The 26,688-nt window shown below is 34.7% G+C and overlaps 1 protein-coding gene across 1 annotated transcript in view; it reads right to left on the bottom strand.

Annotated features, from left to right (window-relative positions):
- The window catches only part of LOC118742998 (protein NDRG3), a gene marked incomplete in the record, with an annotated part of 90,299 nt that overhangs the window by 28,495 nt on the left and 35,116 nt on the right, over positions 1-26,688 (bottom strand). The window contains 1 exon segment of the mRNA XM_036475448.1: positions 17,809-18,290. Coding sequence (XP_036331341.1) covers positions 17,809-18,044 — 236 coding nt within the window.

The following is a 26,688-nucleotide window of genomic DNA, read 5'->3' as shown; positions in this document are numbered from 1 at the left end:
TTGGCACGCGTGCCTATGAAGTGGCCAACTGTGTTTTAGACATTTTCCTAAGAAATGGCCATGGTCTCAAGCCTTCTGATTCTGTTCGCTCAGGACCATTAGCGACACGACCAGCTCGATTTCTTCGTTCATTTGTCTACCATTGCTTTGAAGAGACACCTTTTCACCTGCCTTCAAATGGCAAGCCTCATGTCATATCTTCTAATACAGTTTCCAAAAGAAAGCTTTTGTTGGAAAAGCCTTTTGTGAAAACGTTTATTGAGTACTAGGCTGCAGGAGAAAAAAAACGATTTTTCGATTTCGAAATTCTAATACGGATAAGTGGCCAAACACGACCGCACTGAACCGTTAACGTCACTCTCTCCTGGGTACCCCCGTCTTTATCGCCGAGGCTTTACAAGAAACGAGCTGAGGAAATTTAAGGAAACATTAAGCAAATCAGCAGAAGGAATTATTACTTGCGTCACCACAGGACACTGCACTATTGCTCCAATGTTGGCGTATACCAACAAGTTTTCTCTGAAAAAGTTGTCGGGATAAGGAAGAGGTGGAATTGATTCCCCATTTTATATTTCATTGTATAACTTTGCAGACAAAGTATCTCCAGCCTTTCATATTTCGCTTTTTCGTGAGGACTTCTTTCGAGCAGTAAATTCTCAAAGTTCCAAGATACTTAATGTAATTTTAAAAGCGGTTTTTCTAACGGTAATCTAACCTTCAACAATTTCTGAACACGCTTTGTAGAAGTCTTAATATAGGGTCTCAGGCTATACATATGTATATTGCTTTCGCGACTTTTCCAGGGACTTACAAAATACTTTATCATAAGAACTTAGTTTGTCGCTACAAGATTCATTCTGTATTTGTGCAGAAATCGTTTTTATTTATCTATTCTATTCCCTACACGGAAAATCCTTAGCTTATCTCCCAACTTTTCCTTTAAGAAATCAGATCCATTTTTTTGGCAAAAATTCATCAACCAAGCCAATCAGACTCTTTGCTTGTTTTTCTCAAAAGCACAATTTCTTAGAAATGCATGGCAACTTGCAACATGCTCTCCATACACAGACAACCCAAACAATGTTTTCCCACATTTGCTACGCTACTTCTGAAGAAACGTAACAATGCATTTCTGTAGCAAGTAGCCAAGGATATTGCATTTAGCAGAGATGGTTTCGTCTGAATCAGAATCTCGCATATTCTCATATCCTTTAAAGAATCGATTGGATTCAATTCCAAGAAGAAAATTCTAGAAATCAAACTGCTCACATTACCACCTGGTGCTGGTTCTTCTCCATTGATGCAACATTTAAATTGTTTCGGTCATTTGCACTGCTGCAATGCGTTGCATAAAAAATTCATTGAAATAGCACGCAGACCACCCCATACGAGTATCATACAAGAGAATATGGGGCTACTTAAATACATATACAGCATTGCATGCCTGTGGTGGGTGTTAAAGAAAGTAGCACACAAGTGCCTTCGCAACGCTGAGCCATATGAAAAATGCATAAGCAACAGTATATACTTACGAGCACATACAACACATCAACATCAGCAGCTATAGAAGCAAAAGAAATTACACGTAACGCAAGAGCAGAATTAAAGGTTCTACAAAATGTAAAAATAAGAAATAATGCAACTTTGTATCGAATAAGAATCTACTATACATACATATGTATGCCATACACTAACACTTTGAGGGTATTCATTTAACTTGCGGCTCGACGCACAGTGGTTCGGATAGCAGATCTAGCTGGACCAAAGGCAAAATTTTGTTTATAAAATACTTAATAGTACTGGGAATACATTCCTGACAATACATTCAGATAGAAATTGAATTGCATTTATTAAAGCAATAAACTTATGGGAAAAAGGTAAGTCAACGCCAAAGGGTTTTTGAGAAAAGGTTTGCGCAATAAAGTGTTAAAACACGAAATTTTCAAATACATTAAATTTTTCGTTTTATTTATAAAACATGTTGATGACGTTAAACACATTCAATTTCGCTTTTTATTTATAAAACAATAAAAGGAAGATTTTTAAAATTTTTCTTGGTTTTTTGAAAAATTCTTCTAGAACTTCGTCAACTGCAAAATTTATTATTATTATTTATTTTTAATCTCTGTGAATATTCATAGATTCTAGACCGTTGAGCCTTTATTGATCTGAGATATTTCTGATGAAAAACTTCGTTCAGGTGTAGCTATTGAAACGGTCTAAAGTGCTAATACGCGTAAGATCTTAAAAACATTTCCAAAAGTTAAGGAAACTGGATTATTACAAGTATAGTACTAGGTTGACTGAGCTTTACACGAAGCGCAAATATACGGAGAATATTAGCAACACCTTCAACAAAAAAAAATGCTAAAACTCTCGTCTGTTCAGAGATTATACCTGAACAAAAAATTTTCATATACGAAGGGCAGAGCTGGGTCGTAATGATTCCTTTAGGAATTAAATTACTCCCAATTACAGATTACAAGGAATTGTAATTAGGAATCAATTCCTTCAGTTCACAGCAAAGGAATCGATTACTTTTTCAATTCCCTGAAGTAATTTCAAATGTAATTGGTTTTTTCTTTAATTCCATTACAAGGAATTTCATATTGTAATTGAAATCAATTACGTGCTAGTAATGTAATTTTTTTTTTCAATTCCTTTGAAAGGAATTGAAAATGTAATTGATTTTTTTTTCAATTCCATTACCTGGAATTGCAAGAGTACTTTAGTTTTTCAATTCCTCAAAGGAATTGTAAAAGTAATCGAGGAACTGAAAGTTCATTCACGAATGTACAATACGGAATTTTTGTTGTGGTCAAAGATTAAAATCGAAAGCACACATTGGACATCTTCTATGTATGTATATCTTCTATATCTATATATATAAAAATGTTGTGTTCGTATGTCACGGTCGTCAAAACTCGAGAACGGCTGAACCGATTTGAATATTTTATTTTTTTTTTGTTTTATACAGAACCAATGATATCGCAAAAAATTTGAGGGTTGCCACATATTTGAAAATTTTTAAACCCAATTATATTGATAAAATAAATGAATTATTACAGTATGGGTATCAAATTAAAGAGGTTTAAGAAAGATGACTGATCGAAATATTTTTGGGGAGGATTGCCACCTAATTTAAAATTTTAACTCAGTTAAGTTGATTAAGTAAATGAAATATTGCAATGTGGGTATCAAATTAAAGAGTTTTAAGAAGGCTTACAGCCGAAAATATGTATGATTAAGGTTGCCACCTGTTTCAAAGTTTAGCTAAATTACACTGATAAAATAAATTAAATATTACAATATTGGTATCAAATTAAAATTAATTTTGCGTGTCTCGGCGTTTTTTGTGTAATTTTAGCGTCATTACAGTGTTATCATCAAAATTTAGCCATAGCAATGCAATTTGTTTATAAAACTCTTAGGTAGTAGGATCTCCAGTCTGACAGGGTTCGTAATTCAAGCGGAGTCTATCCTCATTTGTAACGCAGGATACCAGTAAGAGTACTTCAAAGGCTCCAGAAGGCACGCCATTTTGGGTGGAATTAAGGGTACCATAATATACACAATTAAGTCAGTGCATTTTTATAGATACGCAGGGATTAGTCCAAGAGAACAGCAGTGCCCAAGGTAGCAACAGTCCGGGCGGGTTATGCGTGCTTCGACATTTACGGGTCTCATCTGCCGCGAAGCGCGTTCGCGGTATGATCTGGAAAATTTATCCGTTACTGACTGAACAGATACAGTTTAAGTTATTCAGTTTTCTTAAAGTTCAATTAGTAAAACTACTTAGGTATAAGTTATTTATTCAAGGCAGTTAGCAACCAAGAAATTTATCAAAGCTATTGCAATTCAACAGTAAAAAAATTTTTTTTTTTTAGAAAATTTTCAATTACTTTTTAAATTACTTTGAGGAATGGAATTCAAAAAAAATCAATTACACTTTCAATTCCTTTCAAAGGAATTGGAAAAAAAAAATTACATTTTCAATTCCTTTCAAAGGAATTGAAAAAAAAATTACATTACTAGCACGTAATTTATTCCAATTACAATATGAAATTCCTTGTAATGGAATTACAGAAAAAAACAATTCCATTTGAAATTACTTCAAGTAATTGAAAAAGTAATCGATTCCTTTGCTGTAAACTGGAGGAATTGATTCCTAATTACAATTACTGAGGAATGTAATTGTAATTGTAATGTAATTGCATTTACCCAGCTCTGACGAAGGGTTAAGATTTTTTAAATATTTCGTTTGCCATGTTGAATCTGTCATTTTGAATTTCAAGTAAATGACTTTAGATTCGTATTCAACGACTCAGAAAACCCCCCGATACCCAGTTCCATAGAAATCCATCGATTTTTTTTTTTTAATTTTCATCCGCCATTTTGAATTTTTTGTAAGTGATTTAATATTCGTAATCAGCGACCCAAAAAATCCCCGATACCCAGTTTTATAGAAATCTACAGATACTTTAAATTTTTCGTGCTTCATATTGGATCCGCCATTTTGAATTTTCGGTAAATGACTTCAGATTCGTAATCAGCGTAATCAAAAAATACCCTAGATAAGAAGTGGTGTAAAAATCCATCAAAAAGTATTTGCTTAAATAGTTTCGTCAAGCTAGATTTGCGATCCGAACCACTGTGCGGCGTGGCTACTACAGCCGTGCGTCTCAAAATACCGCGCTTAAACATGCACAATTCTTGTAGTCGCTGAGGAATAAAAAAAAATTAAGGTGGGTGCAGGGCCGGTCGGTCGCTCAGCCTTACAATCGTCCAACCGTTTGGCCGATTTGACGTTAATGTATTTGCGGTCGCCTTTTGTGGAGCCTTTAGTGTGATAGTTTGATAGTTCATGGACGTTGAATTGATAGGAATCGTGTGCATATTTAAACATGGTACATGCATGAAAACATGGGCATGTTGGGTGGGGTAATACAACTTTATGCAGGCCAAAATCAATAAATGACAAATTAGTAGTATAAATGTGATGAAAGAGAAAAATTTTGAAATTAAAATGCACGAACATAGAACAAGGACATATTGCTTAGTTAAGTGACGTATGTACACACATACTATTTGGCTTCTGCATTTCGTTGAAGTCTTGGTTTTATAAGACAACAGAAATCGATTAAACTTACTACGGCTGCTTACTAAAAAATGCATTTAATTGTTTGGGTATAAAATTCATTATACACACAGCCTTACAATTTCTTTAAGGCAATATATTGAGATTTAAGACAGGCCTTGCTATTTTACAGTTAACTTCATTTTTGGTAGAGATTCCTTCTACACTTAGTGTTCCCCATCCTGTACAAAACTCTTCATGGCCAGTGCACAAAGTACCGAAAATATTTAAAGAGCCGCTCGTTCAAAGTCATCTTCGCCGATACAATGGTGTCTCTTAAGCCGAGCCGCAGAAGCGACGGATATCATTTGTCCAGATTGCTGCAATGCTCTTTTCGATATCAAATTCAATGAGTTGCTGTTTAGTAAGAAACTTTCTCACCGTAGATAAAGTATGTAGTTCTAGCAACCCAGAGTCCAATAATAGGCTCAGGTACTTAACCGCGGTGGATGTATTGACTACGACCTCACTCAAAGTTATATTTTTCATACCTAGAAGGTATGACGCACCAATTCTTCGTTAAGTTTAGATCTCTTTGTAACTGCAATGTCGCAGAGACTGCTTTTAAACTACCCCTGACAGAAAAAATGGGGGTGGCACCGCCCACTAATATGATATATGTGTATCACAAAAACTACTTCACCGATCGCGACAAAATTTGGCATACACATTTCCCTTAGTCTCCTTATACTTAGTCTTGAAAATTTTTGATCTCGGACAAGGATGATAAATTTCCAAAACCATATTTTCTAACCTAAAAGGACAGGTCGCGGTCTCTAAACGATTTTTAAAAAATCTATAAAAATAGGCAATAATATTTCTCATAAAAAGGATACAAATGAGGGGGTAGGGTCTTGAAATTCTAAAAAAAAATTCCATGGGCACCCTAATGTACATATGCATATTGCAAGTAAAAGTATGTACCTTACAATCTGAAATATCCCTCCCGGAAAAGTCCCGAAAAATTATGAAATTTGTCTGAAGGTCCCGAAATAACCACGAAAAATTTGCAAATTTTCAAAACAGAAAATCAAAACCTTCCTAAAAATTTCGAATAATTCGAAAATAGTCAGAAAAAGTCCCGATAAGTATCGAGTCCGTAATAAAATCTCTGCAATTTTTACGGAAATCCCACAAAAAAAAATAAAATGCTAAACATTCCGAGAGGACCTAAGAAACCCTCGAAAAACTTGTCAACTTTCGAAAGACTCTTCAAAAGAAAATACCGAAAGGTTCCAAGAAGATTCTAAAAAAGTGCCGAAAAATTCCAAAAGCTTCAGAAGAGTCTCCGAAAATAATCGAATCCAAAAAAAATATCGAATATTCTTAAGAAAATCTCGAAGAACTTATAAATCTTTTCATTTATTATGAATGTCAATAGCAAAAAATAAAAGAAAATATAATCGGCATTTTTTGATCAAAATAATAAATAAAAAAGTTTTAAAGTCATTTGGAAATAGTGTTCTACAATGAAAGGATTTAGTGATGCCTTCGAAAAACCGGTACAACAATTTTTCAGTACGTCTTTTTGATTTCAAAATCCAGAAATATGTAACCTCTTTACATATCTCGAAACAAACGTTCGTTTCGTCTAACAGATGTTTGTTCGTTTGCTTGTTGGTACTGCGTAAGTGGAAATCCACTGGTAGAACGATAGCCAATTACAATTAAAATGCTAAAAAAAATAGATCGGCAACATCATTCCAGCCAATTTTAACATAATCGAGACGATTTCATCGTCTTAAAGACAAGACGAAGGCGAACGATAGAGTTACAATATTGCAAGCAGAGACGATATCGTCTGCAGACGAATCATCCATGCGGATTATCATTTGAAATAGAAAATAAGGCTGTTAGTCTCTGCCAAAAACTAACCAACTTCCCGATGAGCTAGAGACTTGAAACTGTAAACTTAGCTCAAAAGCCGATGACAATGCAATGTGAAAAATGAACCAATCCGCTAGGAGGCGCAGGAGTCGAGTAATTTGAAAATCCCGTATTTACTGCCCGAGAAGACAACATACTGAAAAATTCTATGTTAGAATTAATAACCTAAGTGAAGGTGAATATTAATGTATATATATACCTCAAATTCTCTTGAATGGCGTCATCTAGAGAGCTATTTTTTTAGTCTTTGCTCATATATGTAGCTTGATAAAGTTCGATTGCACTACATATTAAATGAGTGAGCCAAAAAATAGTTTAACCCCAAAAAACAAAAACAACTATTCATCGATGGATCACACAACTGTTGCTGTATCTATAAATTAACTAGAAATACTGTCTTATTTATTTATTTTCATTTTTTCCTTATTTAGCACTTGCACACAGTGGATGCTTCAACCACTGTAAACCTATGTTCACATATCAATATTATCTCAAACAAAGCTCGTTTTTTAATCACCCCGTTTACACAGGCAAATCTCAGATTATTAGCCGTCAAATTTGTTGTGCTCACATCTCAAGGAAAAGTTATGTTTCTTCTCTGTGCCACCGTGATCACGTTTTTCTGCTATAATAAGCAATATAAATATATTTTAACTTAACATTTTATTAAAAATACCTTCACACACCTCTTTTACTTTACAATCGATAAAACTAGGATGGACACCGAAAAGTTATCGGTTAAATCTGAGATTATTTTATAATTACAGATTAACAAGGGACGAATTTTATATGGCTAATCTCTTGTTATAATTACAGATTAGGGTGTTAAGCTTGAAAATGGGGATAGAATAGCCATAAGTAAAGTTTTCATTATAAATCGCAGTATTTACTACTTGGAATACATATTGCAGCTTATTCAAAGCCAATTTATTAATTTTAATTGCTATAAAATCATACAGCACTTGATGTGGATCAAATGCACAAGGGAGTTTCCCAACGACCTCATTTTCACACTAAAATACAACATTTACTATTTTTGCATTCTGTTGTCTCCATGCATGCATGTGAAAATTACAACAAAAAACGCTGGAAAATTACAAAGAATAAATCAGTGAAACGAATAGTTTGAGAAGCTAAGTTTAGCTAATTTGCATGATTTTTGAGTTATCAACAGTCAGTGTGCGATGTACTAGCTATGCTAATTGATCTAAAAAACAACCAAAGCAACGGCTGCACTGAGGTAAGCTGGTATTTATTCGCCGCTCACGGTCAACGCGGTCAAATTTTTCAACCTACATTTGTAGTACATTACTAAATAGAGTATAAAAAAGTGACTAACAAAGTGCGAGAGTGCACAAATGTGTAAATATATGCACATACACTGCCAGCAAAAAGTATTCGCACAGCAAATTTTTCACAATATATGCAACAACTTTTTTTCTAATATTTTTCCCCAAATTTTTTATAAAAGTATGTCTCATTCTACAACAAAAAACATAAAAATATCATTCCTAAACTTTGAGCAAAACTCACGAAAATTCAGCAAATTTTAAATTTTTTCATCAAATTTTTTAGAATTTATCGAGTAAGCACTTTTGCAGCCCATTAAATTCTCGTAAAAACATGCAAGTTCGGAGTTAGTCAAAAATCGCATTGATTTTTGAGAATTTTTTCGTTGAAGGTGTTTTGCATTTTTTTCGATATACATAAAGTATTTTGGGAAAAAAATTGTTGTATGGAAGAGACAACGGGAAATAAATTGCTAAAAATCAACGGTAATTCCTAGCTACCCAAAAGTTGCACTTTATTATAATAAAAATGATTGTACTACAAATCTGCATACCCAAGAAAATTCTAAAAAATCTGATAAAAAATGAAAATTTGCATGAAAATTTGCTGAATTTTCGTGAGTTTTGCTCAAAGTTTAGGAATTATATTTTTATGTTTTTTGCCGTAGAATGAACCATATTTTTATGAAAAATTGGGGAAAAAATATTAGAAAGAAAATTGTTGCATATATTGTGAAAAATTTTCTGTGCCAATACTTTTTGCTGGCAGTGTATGTTTCAATGTATGTGTGCCACAATGAATAAGAACTTTAATTTACATGAATTAGTTTTGCTTTTTATATGATAATTTGTGATAGCGCTTAGCGTAGGCGCAGGCAGTCGCTACAAACAGCTGGACAGGAAGTGTCAATTAAAGGAACGAATGTGATTTATTTTAGTGCATATGCGACTGCAGTTGATGAAGTGGGAATTGGACTGCAACAAATTTTTTGCGCAATTAAATTTTTTTCCTGTTTTTAAAAATATATCTAACATCGAAAAATCCGTGAGTTTCAACCCAACGCTTGAAGAGCCTACCGAATGAAGGTTCAATTTATAACTTCTCTTTAGCACACCACGGTGACGCTTTACGAAGAGCTGAACGTAAGTCCTCACCTCTGAATTTTCCCTACACTTTATTTATGAGGTCATGAAAATCGTAGCCTATCGTCTTCCTCAAGGAACCAAAGCAAGGAAGAAAAAACACATCCTTGTGCACATCCCGATTCTTAACGTCCATGACGCTTGTACTATAAAATATCGAAGAAGAAGACGTCATATTTATAAAACTATTGAATATCTGCTTAAAAGACTGAAATAAGTTAAGTAAGTATCTTGCGATATTTTAATAGCACCATTAAAATTTATTTCTCATTTGAAGTAATTTTCCCATATTTCTGAGTAGCTACATACATACATACATATATTTGTCTGCAATTAGCCTGAGTGAACTTATCATAATAATTGTCAATGTATGTATGTATACTGTCCGCCAGCCCATGTGTAAGGCCAGACATCCCCACAACGTCTAATATTCAAATTGGAAAACTAGCAAATGCACGTGAAGTGGAAATGGCTGCAACTTAACTGGAATAGATTATATATAGATTTCCCAGAAGGAAAGGTGAATGCACATACTCATAGAATTCCGCATATGCATTGTTTTTGTATATATGATAAAATAAACGACTATTCTCACGCAAATATAAAAGAGCAACCATGACCAGAACAAAGTTTTTCCTAGAAAGATGAATTATAAATAAATCGTTATACGAGGCTCCGTATCTTTCATCCTTAAGGCCAATAAGTCTGTGTCCCGTTCGTTTACCCATGAGAAATGGTATACACGGAGAGGGGCTTGTATGCTTGGACTTTATTCCCTAAGTCCTGTTTCAGACTCCTTCCTCGCGCACTTGCATGTTTCATTATTTACCAAAGCAATGTCATTTTCGAGGACGAATTATAGATTAACAACGTGGTACCGAAGAATTTGTAACTTTCTTCGAGTCCATATCGAGTTGCTCATAGTCGTCTCACAGCCCTTAATGCCAACGTGAAATATATTAAAAAGATTTGACCACTTACCTTAATATTTTTTAATTTAGAATATTTGTTTATAAAAATATAGGACATTCTTTAACAAAAACCATATAAATCCACCAAATTTAAATATTTGTGCAAAATTAAAAAAAAAAAATAACAAACTTTCGTAAAAATTTCGAGCTTTTTAATTCGATTTTTTAGAAATATTTTGAGTATGCAGTTTTGTGGCCCATGCAAATTTACAAAAGCTGGGACTTATCGTTGATTTTTGCTATTTTTTTGTGTTGACGATGTCAGTCATTTTCTTCCATACGAAGTTTTTTTCAAGATTTTTCTTATATGAAGAAAATGAGCAACACCTTCAACAAAAAAATCCAAAAAATCAATGGTAAGTCGGAGCTATTTTAAACCTGCATCGACAACTTTTACAAAAGTCTGTTGATTTATTTTTTTAATTTTGCTTACTCAATAGATATCTAAAAAATCGAATCAATTTTTTCCCGTTTATGTTCAATGAAAGCCAAATTTGCTAAGTCAAAAAGATGCATCGAAAACCGACAATGCAAAAATAATACGAAACCTTTAATAGAAATCGAATCTTTTTGTAGATGTTTACTCTGCTTTCAACACGCAAAATGTGGTACTCAATGTCTTACGAAATACTTGAATAAAATAGCTATAACAAAATTGTTTAGTCTGCTGTAAAAGTTGGCTTAACAACTTTTCACTCTAATGACGATATCTTTTCTACCGAAAGCTTTCTTAGTGCCCTCTACGCACAAATATTAAAGAGAAGCCAATGAAAAGGCAAAATTTTTTGTAGAAAAGAAAACGCTATAAGCTAGCCAGATTTGGCGATGTGATTCATGAGTAGTTAGAACCGCTGCAGACTCAGCAGCATTAGTTGCGCCATAGATCTTCGCCTAGAAAACGCTCCAGTAATCCGGGAGTTTATATGGTTCTTTAAGTCCTACATCTGAATGAAATATAGCAGCATCCGCTGCTTCATAAAGAAATTGTAGGCACTGTGATTGGCTCGTAGTGCTTATTTCCACCCGTTTTGATTTATTATGGCAGTTAGCTCGCGCAAATTACTCATCTGTCCTGTTATCTATAGCCGATTTCTCTGCCGACTTCTATGCAACAAGATCTAATAAGTACTCCATATAGTGTTTTTGATATTTTATTTCGGAAGTGACAGCTTTGTCCTGCCGGAAATCTCGACAGAAAGTCAGTATCATATCTGCCTGGAAGATAAATAGTTTCGACATCTGATAAGCACGAGACCCAAAGGACCGACTTGAGCATAAAGGTGAAGAGGCCACTTAAAGTTGATAGCCTTGTGGATATCATGCTTCAATCAACAGACATTTTTTCGTTCGTTACCGTAAATATAGCAAGCATTGTACTAAGAAAATTGCGCCAAGCGCTCCGCAGATCTTCAAAGAAAGGCAATAGGCCGCTCTCGCTTCGCGAATAATACCTATAAAAATTATAAAAATTCCCTTTTCTGACGAAGCGCATTTTCATCTCGGCGGCTATGTTAACAAGCAAACCTTCCCAATCTGGGGATCGGAAAACCCGCACGAGATTGTCGAGAAGCCAATGCATTCTCAGCGAGTGACAGTTTGGTGCAGATTTCGGAGCGGTGGCATTATTGGCCCACTTTTTCTTTGAAAATTCAGCTGGAATTGGCATTTCAGTCAACGGTGAGCGCTTCAGTGGCATGAAATTGAAGACATGGAGTTGGACAATCATTGGTTTCAGCAGGATGGCGCACAGAACAGTCCATTCTACAATCGATCTTTTTCGGTAATCAGCCGTCTCGGCGATGTCGATTTACTAATACGGAGCTGTGATTTGACGCCGTTAGACTTTTTTGTAGAGTGTCATGAAGGACCGATGTTATTCAAACAATCCATTAACGATTCAGCCCCTTAAGACAAATATCGAACAAGACATTCGGGCGATAGAACCGTCACCAAACCAAGGTCTTGGAACACACAGTATGCGCTATTGCGAAGCCAGTTGGGGCAGCCACATGAATGAAATCGTGTTCCATAAATAATGGGAATTTTCGCTCTTTCGAATAAACCAATAATATACCGAAAATTATTAGTTTTTTTTTTTAAGAAACCACAAATGGACCACACATCCTTCTTAACCCTCAATTCCAAATTCTACCTTCAAGTCAATTTACTGCCTAAAAAACTCCTTGATAAGTCACAAACGTTTTGAGAGTAGCACTGCTATAGTATTTCCTAGCTTGGGTGGAGAGGACGTTGTACTTCCTTGTAAAAAGTACCAAGTCAATTTTCTCTGGATTTACTGTGAGCCCCACTTCTCTCGTCTAGTGGTGTGGATTTGACTCATCGCATTTAGTCGTCTACCAAAGATAGTAATGGTCAGACCATCAGCTTAAGCTATTTATCCAGAAAGTTCTACCCAATCTACTCTTTTTGTAAGATCTTGCCCGTATCAACAGCGTTAGAACACCTCTCTATGGAGTGCCACTATTTGTCTTCCTCGACATCATCTCCAAATTCCACTTTCACAATAATTCTTCTTTGATGCATGAAAAAGTAATTACTTTAGAATATTTTGCATTCTCTTGGGTCGATGAGGCATTTGCGCATTTTCCATCATTCGCACTTGACGTTGTGTTTTTTTTTCAATCCTATTTGTCTTCAGGGTGTATAAAAAAAAAATTCTTTCCGTAAACACTGCCACTTTGTACACCGAGTTTCAATAAAAATGCGATAAAAATTTATGAAATTAGAGTGGGTAATTTACACAGCTCTTATGTGTACATACATATGTTTGTTGGTTTGTGTGTGTGTGTGTGTGTACTTGTGTAACAGGCAAATGTGTATGACACATAAAATGCCCAGTTGGATTTTTGTTGTAATGTCGATTTGCTGATGGCTCATAGCTGATGGTTAACTTTGTTAATGACCATAATGGCATTTGCTGCTCGCTGGTGCTGGTAATGGAGCCCAAGCGGCGGCCAAGTAGGTAATACTATGAAATATTTTATAATATTCACGCAACAATAATTGACTTTTCACTCAGGCACGTTAGCAGTGCACCCACCCAGTTTGCAGATCGCCCGCCCCAACTGATGTGGCAATGAAGTGGGAAAATTGACGACCCAGCAGCACAGCAGACGAAAGAGAGCCGGTCACGTATGTAGGTGGTAGATGTATGTATGTATGTGTGTGTGTACGTAAGTGCACTTTGACTGAAACGTTGGATGAAAGCAGAGGTCAAAAAGTCAAAAACATGCGCAAAATAACACACACACACACACACACATGTACGAGTACGTGGGCACACACTTATATATGTATGTACTAATGTACATATGTATGTATGTATGTACATGCGGTGTGGTGACTACAACTGTAAAAGCTAAGTAAGTACATAATTCCATTTATTCATGACAGTGGTTCCAATTTCATTTGCTTGTGGCAACATTGACATGCATATATTATATTTATGTAAATTCAGCAGCACCAACAGGGATGTGAGTGAGTCAGTGTGTGACATAGACTCATGGAGCATTGCAACATCGCCACTCACTCGTGCACTTGCTCGTCGTTCAAGTGTCATTAGCTGTAGTTGGAAATTGGAATATGGAATTGACCAACTGCGCCAGATTTTCGCAATGCCAAGTGAGAAATTGTGCAATGTAAAATTGCTAAAATAGAAACAAAAAAACTATGCTAACCAACAACGGCCCAGCTGGAGCAGAGGAGAGTGAGCAGCGGGTGGGGCAAGCTGTTGCGGGGTCACCAGCGTGAACTGGCACAAATAAGCGCAATCACCGAAAGCTGAATGTGTGAAATAGCATAAAAAAAAAAAATGAAATCAAGAGCAGTCAGCAAGTGGCAAGTGGCATGTTGGTACATACATATGTATGCAAGTAAAACTGCCACTTTACGATGAATCGTGCGGCCGGGGCAGTCAGTCAGTCACTGAGTCAGCCAACCAACAGGCCATTACTGCCGAACGATTGCATCGGCCCAGTCATTTAAGACAGTCACTCAGCATTTTTCATGCGATTTATTTATTGCCACATGGTTGCCAACACCAATTGAACGTATAGTGCATACACAGAAGGAAATGACAAACAAAAACAAAACAAAAATGAAAAATGAAATAAATAAAATAAAGGGCACATGCTGCATGAAAAAATTGGAAATTGCGAAAGGAAGAATGTCATACAGCACCGAAGGGAGCGAACGATGCTAAATGGCAAGTTCCTTTCCGTTAAAAAAAAAAGCCAAAAAAACCGACAAAATAAATGAACTGCAACAAATTATTGATAAAACATGGACGCATATGCTCGTAACTCGAAATGTGGCAAGCGGCATGTGGCATGTGGCATGTGCCGCAAACAATTGCTCTGCTGCAATAATGTAGATTTATTAGCTCGATAGCTTTGATTCCATTCGAATACACTGTTTCTGTGTATTTGTTTTTATTTTTGTTTCATTGTCTGTCTGTTGCGTTTGGATATACAATTCGTGCCATGTTGCAAGCCATTTACCAAAATTTTGCAAACTCACAGTTGCCTTGAACTTTACCAATGATGAGTTGTGCCACCTTCTACATATGTGTTCTGTACCAACCGAATTGATTGCACAACGGCGGCCTAGCTGCATACATATAGTATGCGTTGAGGGAAATTTTTGTCGTTTATAACACTTATTAGGGTGGGCTGAAGATCCGATTTTTTTTTTAAATAAATTTTATTGTTAATAGCAAAATTATTGTTCATCATACTCTAAAAAAAATCCGTGCGGGAGATTAAAATTTTCGGTCATTACCTTAGGCTCGCCCAAGTCAATCAAAGTTCAAAAAGTAAAAAAAAAAAATTGTGAACGATCGCAAATTGAATTCTCTACAAAAAAGATCCGTATACATAATTATGCAGGACTTATAGATTCGAAGATAAATGCAATTTTAATAAACAATTCGCATGTTTTGGTACATCAATATAATAAACTCTAATATATAAGTAAAGACTGCAGACTTAAAAAAAGTTATTTTGCTAATAAAAGTTATTTTAATATGGAATTAAATTTGCAATCGAAGTATGTTGGAAAACAAAAATTTTGAATACTTTGAACTTTGATTGACTTGGGCGCAAAGATTTTTTTTAAAGCATAATGAACCATATTTTTGTTATTGACCATAAAAATTCTAAGAAATTCGATTTTCGCCCCACCCTAGTACTTATGTACATATTTATGTCCAAGTATGTCAGCATCATGCTATTAAATCACAGCGGGCAATTAAAATCAGTCATATTTATATTTTCATGTTTTCGTATGTAATTAAGAGTTCTAATAAAGTGTGTTAAATAAATATGCGGAATAATTTTAATGGAGTGTAAGAGGCCACATAATAGATAATTTTACGAATAGTATCGAAAAAAATTTAAGGAAATAATTTTGAATTCACAAGCAAGTTACGCTTACAATTTTGTTGCACAATTTTATAATCTTTTATCAAATGAAAAAAAAACTAAAAATTAAGTAGAAAATCGGCACCATAATCCGAAACATTTACAACTGAAATTCCTCTTAGATTTATATCCTCATGGCTTGAAGAGTGGTAAGAGCAGCGCACAGTGGTCTGGGAGTGGCAACTGAGTAGTTGGTTCGACTCTAGCCATGCGTTTTAATGCGATGTATGGCTTTTTGTATCCTAATAAATTTCGGTAAAATGGTGCAGGAAGTCAATTTGAACTCCGCTTCTGGCGTTGAGCAATTCAACTCGTAAGAGAACCCTAGACGGTGGCAAACCTAGGGCAGAAGCAGCTATGAAAATTGCCAAAAATAGGCTAATGACGCTGTGACAAAGAAGCCTCAACGCGTTCATATGGAACCAATGAAATCCTCCTACAGCAGACTGGTGAGTAGTAGGTTTCATGACGACGTACACCACCTACAAAAGGAAGCAATTGACACATATTTAGGAAGCGATCGTAGACGTCACGAGTGGGCAATTGGGCGCTGACGTAAAGCTGTAGTGCGAGAGAAGCATTCCCGAGCTGGGTGGTTTTGGCCTTAAGTACACGACAAGTAGATTAGTATGCGAAGTTTTGTGTACATTCGAATTCCTATTACTTCTTCAGGTAGTTGACTCAGATGTTTAAGTATAAGTGCATGTAAATATGTACATAAGTATACAGGGTGACAATAAAATAACGTGTACGAACGTTTTTATCATACATTTTTTAAACGGAAACCATTCATAAAAAAAAGAATAAATAACAGCAGATACAGAAGTCCAAACGTAATTTAACACATTTCGACGATGGGCCGCAGGTTTCATAAAGTCAATTGGTCCCATTATCGACGCAGGGTTTGCTTCAGTGCCTCGAAACTTTTGTTGCGCTTGGCACATCCTCTATCCTCCAAAATTGACCAAAAAGTTTAGTCAATTGGGTTAAGATCTGGCGTGTAGAGTGGTCATCCCGCAGATGAGATTAAGTCTGGAAAATGTGTTCTGCACCACTTCTGCGTGATTCTCGATACGCACTCGAGAATGTCACGGCGGTCACGGCGATTGATGTTGACTTCTTCATCCACGAAAACCAGGGGACGCTACCGCTGACGGTAATCTCGCCATAGACCATAACCGGCTGTGTATTTTAACGGCTGAGGTACCAGGAGAATGAGTTCGGTAAGGAGAATGTGCTCCCATCATTAACTTGCGGCCCGAAACTTAAGAGCTCGACATCTTTGGAGTCACAAGCGCTTGTTTTAGTCCGTGAGGAGCTAGACTTTTTGAAGCTTGTATTCTTTGAGGTTTGCCGACACTGACACTGTCATTTTGGCAACACCAAGCAAACTAGCAATTTAACATTGACGAAACAATTCCAAAATTGCCCAACGTTTGTTTTACGTTATGACACACAGAACAAATAGTCGTTAAGATGCTGGAAAACCCTGCACACTTTGCAAAGACTATGGAGAAGTTAACAAAGCAAAGCTAATTTGCCTTACTTGTGGCAGCGCATGCTAAACTTTGTAACGGTTATTTATTGTCACCCTGTATGGTATTTATGTTTGAATTTATGTTTAATTATGCAAATGAAAGTGTTCTTTACTTTTCACAGTGATTTTCATGCTATGCGCTGGTTTTATTTTTTTGTACATTAAGCTTTACACTTGTTTTTCAAGTACGCAAATTTGATTATTTTTTGCCAAAGGCATTCCAATTTTTATACACCCATATTTATATACATCCTTGTACTTATGCAAACAAACAAAAGCAACAAAAGCAAGCACAAAATTAACTTCATTCTTTCATTTCATGTTTATTTGGTTATTTTGCTACTTAAACTGAACTTTTCAGACATTGTTTTTTTCTTAGTGTTTTTTTTTTATATTCGCTTACCTTGATCCAACAATAATTGCTTGTCGCCCATTGGTTGCTGTTAGCAAATCATCTGTGTCCTGAGCGCTACCATTCGTTGTGCCCACCACCTGACCGATGGCGCGTTTCACCGATTCAAATACCGAATGTGGCCCTGTCGGTTCTGTGGTGGATTGATAGATTGCACCACCGCTGCCATCATGGCCATTGGTGCCGGCGCTATCGAGCGCTGTATAGCCGCCTTCTGCTTGCGGCATACTTATTCAAGCCAAATACACACAACACTTACAACAAAACGGTAAACTGTACAATGATGCTTCTTCTTAACTTCTTCAGTTACTTCTTCTGATACTTCGTTCTTCTTCTTATTGCGGTGGAATGGCGGTGGAATGTAGTTGTTGTTATTACACTGGTGCTTTGTGAATGTCTAATGAGTGGTGGTAGTTGTAATGGTTGGTTGGTGTGTGTAGGTAGCACGTAAGTGGCGTTGATAGGCGGAGGCGATGGCGCTTGGGCTTGAGCTTGAGCTTGAGTTTTCTTTTCTTTTTGTTTTTGTTTTACATGTTTATTGTTTTTAGAATTTTTTTTTACAAAATGCAATTATACGGCAATCAGGCATACAGGCAGGCAATCCAAGAGGCAGGCAGTAAGTAGTGCATTTTTTTTTTAATATTCGGCAATGCATTTTTATTTTTTATTTTTAAAATTGTTTTTTTTTATACATGTTTTATTTGCAGATTTGTATTTAATGCATAGCGCGTGTTGTGAGTGCATATTATTTTTATATATTCGTATATTTGACAGCGTCAGCGAGCGCAAATGACAGTTTATCAATACGACAGACATTCGAGTTCGTACGAAATAAATCGAAAAATAAACAGAAAGTAAAAAGGAAAAATTATTATAAAAAAATTAAGTATTAATTGAATAACCAAAAATTTAATTTCAAATGAAATGAGATTTGCAGAATCAAAAGTACAAAATGCAAAAAAAAATAAAAAAAAAAGAAAAAATATTAAAAAGTGCAAATCTTTGATGAAGAACTTCGAAGTGCTTGTGTAACCGAGATGCGAGTAATGAAAGCGTAGTAGTGTGTGCAAGTTTTTAACTACTAGATACCATCGTGTATATACACATACAATATACATACATACAGCTGAAATATAATTCTACTTTGCAATAATACAAAATAAAAGCTTTACCACAGACTGGTAAATACGGATAAAATATGATGCTGCTAAATGAATGAGTGGAAGAATGAAATGCAAATTAGTGCATGAATAAATGTGGCATACGAAATGATGGATGACAGAATTTCAAAAAGCAAGCGGGTTTAAATGATGCAATAAAATAAGAGGGAATAGCACAATGATAAATAAATTAACAAGATTTGAGAAAAAGAACGCAAACCCGGGGTAAAGTAAATAAACACGAATTTTACAGCAATCATGGCAATAAAAAACTTAAATTTTTCAATTGAAATATTCTTAGCGAAATAAACTCATCAAAGCGTGAGCAGAGAAAATGTTGCGTATACGCCACGCGTTACCAACGTAGCAAGAGTGATATGAGCTCGATAGTAAATAAATAAATAGACGCGATATTTTTTCTTTTAGCTTGCTGTTTCCGGCATGAGCATCTCTAATATTTTCAATATGGTTTTAAGGACCTTGTGGAGCACAAATTTATATAGAAAATTTGTTAGTCAACCACGTTTTCTTGATCATTTTCACGAAACGAGAAAATCATTATATGTATGTATGCGCGAAACTAGAGCTCAACAAGGATAGTGGTTTCAAAAAAATCGTATAAACCTAAAATTGTATAAGGTATGGAAATAAAGGTATGAAATGAAAGAGGATAGTGCACACAATCTTAGGAATTTTCTTAATAGTTATCCTGTGTTCGAACGCCTCAAAAATGTGCTTTAGAGTTTTTTTTCCTTGAATATCCTTGACGATTTTCATTCAAATCAAAATATAACATATGAAATACGCTAACACCATTCCTCTACGTTCATTCCTAGAGGATATATTGGGGATAAGCATATTTCCTACAAGTAACAGCGTGTTTTAGAATTCGATTTTTTTTTTGCTTTGCATGAGAAAACCGATACATGAGCGAAACGACAGTTTAAATATAGTAAACTGAGCGATGACTTTTTCGCAGATGGATTTTTTAAAGGGCCCCAAAGTTTCTATAAGGGTAGTGTTTTAAAAAAAATCATAAGGTACAGAAATGTAGATATCAAATTAAAGAACGATTTTTTTCGTAGTGATTCTGCGGTAAAACAACTGATAAATTTCCACTAATGTTGTTATCCTTGAATATTCTTGGCAGTTTTCATACAAATCCCTTAACAAGAATATATGTATTATGTGAATACAAACTAACACCAATCCAAATTTTATACTGAACCGTTTTTTATTTAAAAGATGTTAGATTAAATGGAAAACAATTAAAAATGCTTTTATTACAAGTAATTTTTAAACAACAGAGATAACAGCTTCAGTGCTCATATATATGTATAATAAAGAGAAAATCATTATGTAGTGCGCTGTGTGCCATTATTTCTATATAATCAAATCATCGGAACTAAATCAAATTAGTATCGGACCACCTCCAAGGTATCCCCCTTCCAATAAAAAAAAGGTTCGCAGAATGCGGTTTACGTTGCCAAAAGCTATATCCAACAGGTATCGTTTATATGCTCATATAACAATTTAGGATTACCGTTAGTTTTTTAATGTTAATGAACTAAACCAAATTAGTTTGGTACCACCTTTCCGGTAAAAAAAAATTATCGAAAACGGTTCACATAGTGAAAAGTTATGCGGTAACATACATACAAAAAAAAAATATTCGGACGTTTTGATAACTGCCTTTTTTTGAAGTCCTTTAAAACTTATTTATAAATATTTTCCTAAAAACCGAATCCGTTTGCTCTGAAGTTTCTGGTATTCCGCTGTATCCCGACATGTAAACCAGTAATAACTTGCCAGAATATAAATATAGTTCTGACCACAAAAACGAGGTCTCCATTGCTGCTATATCTTCACGGAAAATCGACCCATATTCATCACTAAAATCACTTAAGTTTTCTGAAGGAAATCGAGAAAATGTTGCCTGTAATTAATTAAATAAAGGCGGATAGACGTGAATGCGAATAAGCCAAGTCTGGGAAAATACCAGCGAGAAAAGGATTGACTCTCGCCAACTATTTGTCGACTTTAAAGCCGCTTTCGACAGTGCAAAAAGAAGTTGCCGCGACGTCTGAATTTGTCACCCCCGGGAAACTAACAGAAAGCCTATGCCTTAGTCTGGCAACTAGTTTCGACTTTGGTCGGGGTATCACAAGGAACTAATAGTTATATATGTATGAATATATGTACATATGTATATAAGCAAAAAAAAAACAACAAAAAAAGTTTTGATTTGAAATATCTTCCTTAAGAGAATTTCAGTGAAGAAATTCAGTTATTACAAAATTGTATTTAGTTTGTTTCCACATGAAATTTTTTAAATGATTAAAACTTTTTGTCATTTGAGTGCCTAGTGGAAATTCGGAACTAATTTTATTATTTTGTTTAATATTGTTAGATGTTTTCTACGCCTGCAAGCAAGGTGCGATGGCAGTCTGAAAACAACTTTTTCTATTGTTTGGCTATTTTGCTGAACCTGGGGGCGATCTGAGGATATGTAATAAGCAGCTGTAAACAATCGGCGTCAATTAGCATAGAGCTAAAAAAATATCAGTTGAAAATGTATTTGACAACAAATGTTAAAGTACAAAAATAATTTATGATGACGAAGCAAAATCTTCGTTAAGAGAAAGCGGTTTCTATTTCGCCACTAAATTTTAGGGTTGTAAAAATAGGTTTGTAAAAATACACGCAAAACGAAGTACATTCATTTTAAGCATAACTACCGAAATATGTCACAAAGCACTTGGCGCATAAATTCAACATACTTCAAAAAATAAAATAAAATTACGAAAAAGCAAAACATTTCAAGTGCCATACGCCAATCTAATAAATAGATTTGCCATTGGCAAATGGTTTTGCTGACAATCAAAAATCGAAAACAGACATTTTCAATAATAGAAAAACCCTAATTTTCTTTTGTTGTAACTTAAATAAATAGCTTTTTAACTTTACATATGTACATGCATATATGAATGAGTACATATATACATATGTATGTACATATGTATCTTATATGCACTGTTCACACGACCAAACAAAGCGAACTTTTTAAATTAAATAGACTCATAGCAAATATAATAGGTTTATCTTATCATCATGCCCTGCAGATACTGATAAAAGCGACGGATTTGATATTACAGATATTCATATATGTTTCTTAGAGGGCTGCATGAATTCATTCAAACTTCTAGCCAAACAGAGTACAGTAGATTTGAATATTTTACATCACATACAAAACACTCAGCGTTTGGAATTTCGTACATTTTGTTTTAAATTTTCTACCTTCAAATGGAAGAATGTGAATGAAGGAATGGAAAGCATTAAAATCATTCAAACTCATTTCGATAAAAATTTGTTCTACAAACAAGTTTGTTTGTATTGTAATATGAACGCAGCAATACATACATACATACATACATATGTATGTTTGTACATACGTACACAGAAAAAATATTTTTGGATATTCATACAAAAAAAAAATTTGATTTATTTTAATTCAATTTATTTTCACTTTGTTTGAATATTGTAAAGTCGACACATATATTAGAATAAGTATTCACTCAAATTCAAAAAAATTATGAATAATTCATAAGCCGTTTTGAATGAATTCATACAGCCCTCTAATGTTCATACACTATATGTATGTACTGATGTACGTAAAATATGAAAGGCTCGTCATTCATTGTGTTTGCTGTTTTATGAATTATATCAAACGCTACATGTGTACATACCTATCTTTGAGGAGTTGTATAAAGGCCCCAACTGAATTTTTTTCTTTTTTTTTAGCAGGAGAAGCAAAAAACCTCCAGCACATAAGATTCAGTGTGTAACGCTTCTTCAAAAGTGACATACAATCGTTGGGTTTTAAGGTAGGGCTCTAAAATTTTTCAAGGAAGCTGTGTTTTAGTATAAGCTTTAATAGCTTAACCCGAACCCGTATTTCGAAAAAAAAATCATCAACGATAAATTTGTGTACATTTTTATGTATGTAGGCATAAACAGAATTTACTTTGAGACTTACAAACGGTGCGAAACCATTGAAATATGTGTACATATGTACATCAGATACATATGTATGGATGTGAATGTACATTAGACCGTGCCAAAAGAAACGTAAAAAGTGGGACTAGTCTTTTTACATTTTTCGCCACATTTTCGGCATTTACAGTCGGATCTTGAAGTCCGTAAGTATCGACGTTCTTACCTCGATAGGCCTTTTCTTGTGTTGAAATTCATTGACCTGAAGTACCCCGCTCTAGTACTTATCCATCAGATCTCAGTTCCTACCACTGTAACTTACTCTAACTTTTGATCGGGAAGTAATTCCGCCTTTTTACATTTTTCGTCATATCTTCGGCATTTACAGTCGGATCGGAAATATGTATGTATGTACGGTAAATGAATCTATGTTCTTGTCTCAAAGAAAATGCATTGACCTCATGTAGCCTGTTCTAGCATTTGCCCACCAGATCTTAATACCTGCACTTTTTAAACTTTTGCTGAGGAACTATTTTGATTATTACAGCTGAATATACATAGGTGTCACCCAAGGCACATTAAACAGGTAGTATCAGTAGAGCAAAAACAACATTTGCGTGTATTTTGTTGTTGCTCCTGGTATCGAAAGTGTCAAAAACTGTTCTGAATTTTTTCTTCTAAATCAAAGCGTGCCATGTGAAATACAAAAAATTATAAAAAATAAAAAATTGAAATTGGAAAAAATAAAAATTGATGCAACTTTCTTTCCTAGTAAATTTGTTTGCTTCTCGAAGCATTGATCCATCCTTTACAAGGGCCAGTAATCAGCGGTTATGCTGCTGAGTTGGGCGAACGTTCCAAAAGCTGCTATTCAATCGCTTGTTTTGTATGGAAAAAGGTTTCACATGCAAATGGATTTTAACAATTCAGAATTTTTGTAAGAAAAAATTAAAAATATTTGACATTTTCGAGACCAAATAATTTGAAAATAACTCAAATCAGCTGCTCTACTGATAATCCATATATATACATACGTACATACATACACACATATATCTGAGACAAAGCTGCATATACCATGTATAGGCAAAAGTAATGCTGATGTTTACTTAGACAACGTGATGTTCATCAGCAGTGTTGCCACTTTGTGAGTAATTCCTCAAAACGTGAGGAATTTCGGATGCGATTGAGTGTCAAAAAATTTTGATTTTTGTTCACATTTTCCTCAAGCGGCTGGTCAAGCCTTCAAACACCCCCACACGCAACATAAATAGCTTTAAGGAAAGGGATATTTCGCTTGGTTTGTCAAGCCGCTTGTGTGGTATTTTTCGCTCTTAAGCACATCTGCATTTGCTGCTAATTATTCAAAAAGTTATCGACAATTTTTTTCATTCCATCGTTATAATTTCAACTTAATTTAAACTTGCAAAATATCGGTAACGAATGACGAGAACACGCATTGTTCGATCCTAAGGATATTCATATTGATTCCTCATTACATCCAGAAAATTATAGGAAAAGTTTTTGCATTAAAAGATTATTCAGCTTCATATAAGTTTACCAATAAAAAAAAAATTATATCTGCATTACTAATATTGCTCTTTTCTAATGCTTCAGTAGAACGTATATTTAGTAGTTTAAAAATATGTAGGATTGACTTGAGGACCAGATTGAGCACTGATATAGTTGCAGCAATATTATATACAAACCAAGGCATAAAAAATAACGGTGATACTTTGTTTGAATCGCAAGAACAAATATACCAATTGAATTGGAGAATGTAATTAATTTTTATACTAAGTACCTGTAAATAGTATGCAGTACACAATACTCATATCTGTAATAGGAAAATTTTGAGTACTTTGTTCGTGTTTTGAGGATTTTTCGTTTGTTTTTGAGGAATTTGGTAATTTTTTTTGTGGCAACACTGTTCATCAGGCGCTCCAATTGTCACACACACAGCTGTCAACTACACACATTTGTAACCATAGATAAACAACTACAAAAACGACAAAACAAAACAAAACAAAAACAAAAGAACAGCTGTTCAGTGCTTAGAACTTGCACGCATATGTACATTAGGATGATTCAGAAATTTTGTTTTCTTTGTTTTTCTTCGGAAGCATGCTCAAAATTTTCGTTTAGACGCCAAAATAAGTCCCAGAAAATATGAGCCCTTAACATTAATATTAAGAATGTTCGCATCGCACTTTTCGATTTCCTATAATTGTTTGCAAATTATAATTATTTATTTATTTTTGATAATTTTCATTTAATCTATAACAGAAAAGCTTCAAAGCTTGCACAAATTGCAAAAAAGTTAATCAAACTTCAAAAAATTCTCCTCTAAATTTCAAAATTTTAAGATAGAATATTAAGAACATTTGTCGTATGCAGTTTTGTAGCCCATTCAATGGACGAATAAAATGCAAGTTTGAGTTGTTAAAAGTTACCGTTGATTTTTTAGAATTCTTCCATATAATACATGATCAAAATTTTTTTTATATGAAAAAATCAGCAACACCATCCTCCAAAAAATTCTAAAAAATCAACGGTAACTTTTAACGACTTCAAACCATTGCCCTAATACGTATGAACAAACTACTTGAGAGCTTCCCAAAGTTATTTAAAAAAAAATGCAGAAAAACAGTTAGTACAGTTCGATTTCGTACGAACTTAGATTTTATGTGCCTCGAAAAACTACTAATTAAAGCCTCAGTAGAGATCAATTAATGTTCTTTAACTGAGATCATTAATTCACTACTATTGACATTGCCTTTGTCCTCGTGCATAAAAAATAAAAGCTTTTCTGTCAGACGCAACTTAAAAGTGAAATTCACAGGAAAAAGTAAGTGCTTTAATATTACGTCCCCTTGTAATTGAGGCAAATGGTACGTAGAGTAGAAATAGCAAAATGGGGGGGAAAAAATACAAAAATAATTCATATGAAAAAGGAAAAGTGCGTCTTCGCAGAAATTACTCGCTTCATACCAATAATGAAAAGAGCACTTTTCCCAGTAGGTTGCTGGTAAGACAGGCAAGCAGCGCGCGTACAAAAAGCAAAAGGCACCAATGCCAGGTTCTTGCATGACTTCAAGCAGGCGCACGACCAAGACTCCAGAGACTCAACTACCCAAAGGTTCAATCTTCAGCAACTATACTAACCTTTTGCAAATATCTCGCTCGATCTTTGTGCTTGCCCACATTTCCTATGAATGCATTTATGTACATACTTACACAGATACCCTGACGGAAACAAGTGATTTTTTTTTTAAATCACCTAATTGAAAGACTACTTTAAAACAAATGCAATGAGTAAATGTTTCGAATTTGTATAGTCTTTTTGCTCAAAAAAAAAAACAAATTGTGTCTTAGAAGTATGAAGAAACATCTGTGAAGCCCAGAACGCATGCGTATTTAAAAGAAAACATACTGACTTTGAAGTTGTTTAAACCAAATTCATTTTAAAGTAGTTGAAATTAAATGCAGAGTGAACATTTGAAAGCACATTTACATGTCTGGCTGTAGCTGAGCGTGCAAAGATGTTTGCTACAATTGGTCGCAGCCAAGAATGTCCATGTTCAAATCTCATTTAATTTTAAATTTTTAATTTCGGTTTTTTTCCTAGTTATGAAAAAGCATCTGTGAATTGCAGAACGAAAGCGTATTCAAACGAAACATACTGACTTTGAATTAAAATTCATTTTGAAGTAGTTGA

The sequence above is a fragment of the Rhagoletis pomonella genome, unplaced genomic scaffold (assembly GCF_013731165.1).
Source record: "Rhagoletis pomonella isolate Grant_MI unplaced genomic scaffold, Rhpom_1.0 Rhpom_scaffold_00007, whole genome shotgun sequence".
Taxonomy (NCBI): Eukaryota; Metazoa; Arthropoda; class Insecta; order Diptera; family Tephritidae; genus Rhagoletis; species Rhagoletis pomonella.
The sequence above is the reverse complement of the archived record's forward strand: the minus strand, read 5'-3'. Positions and strand labels throughout refer to the sequence as shown.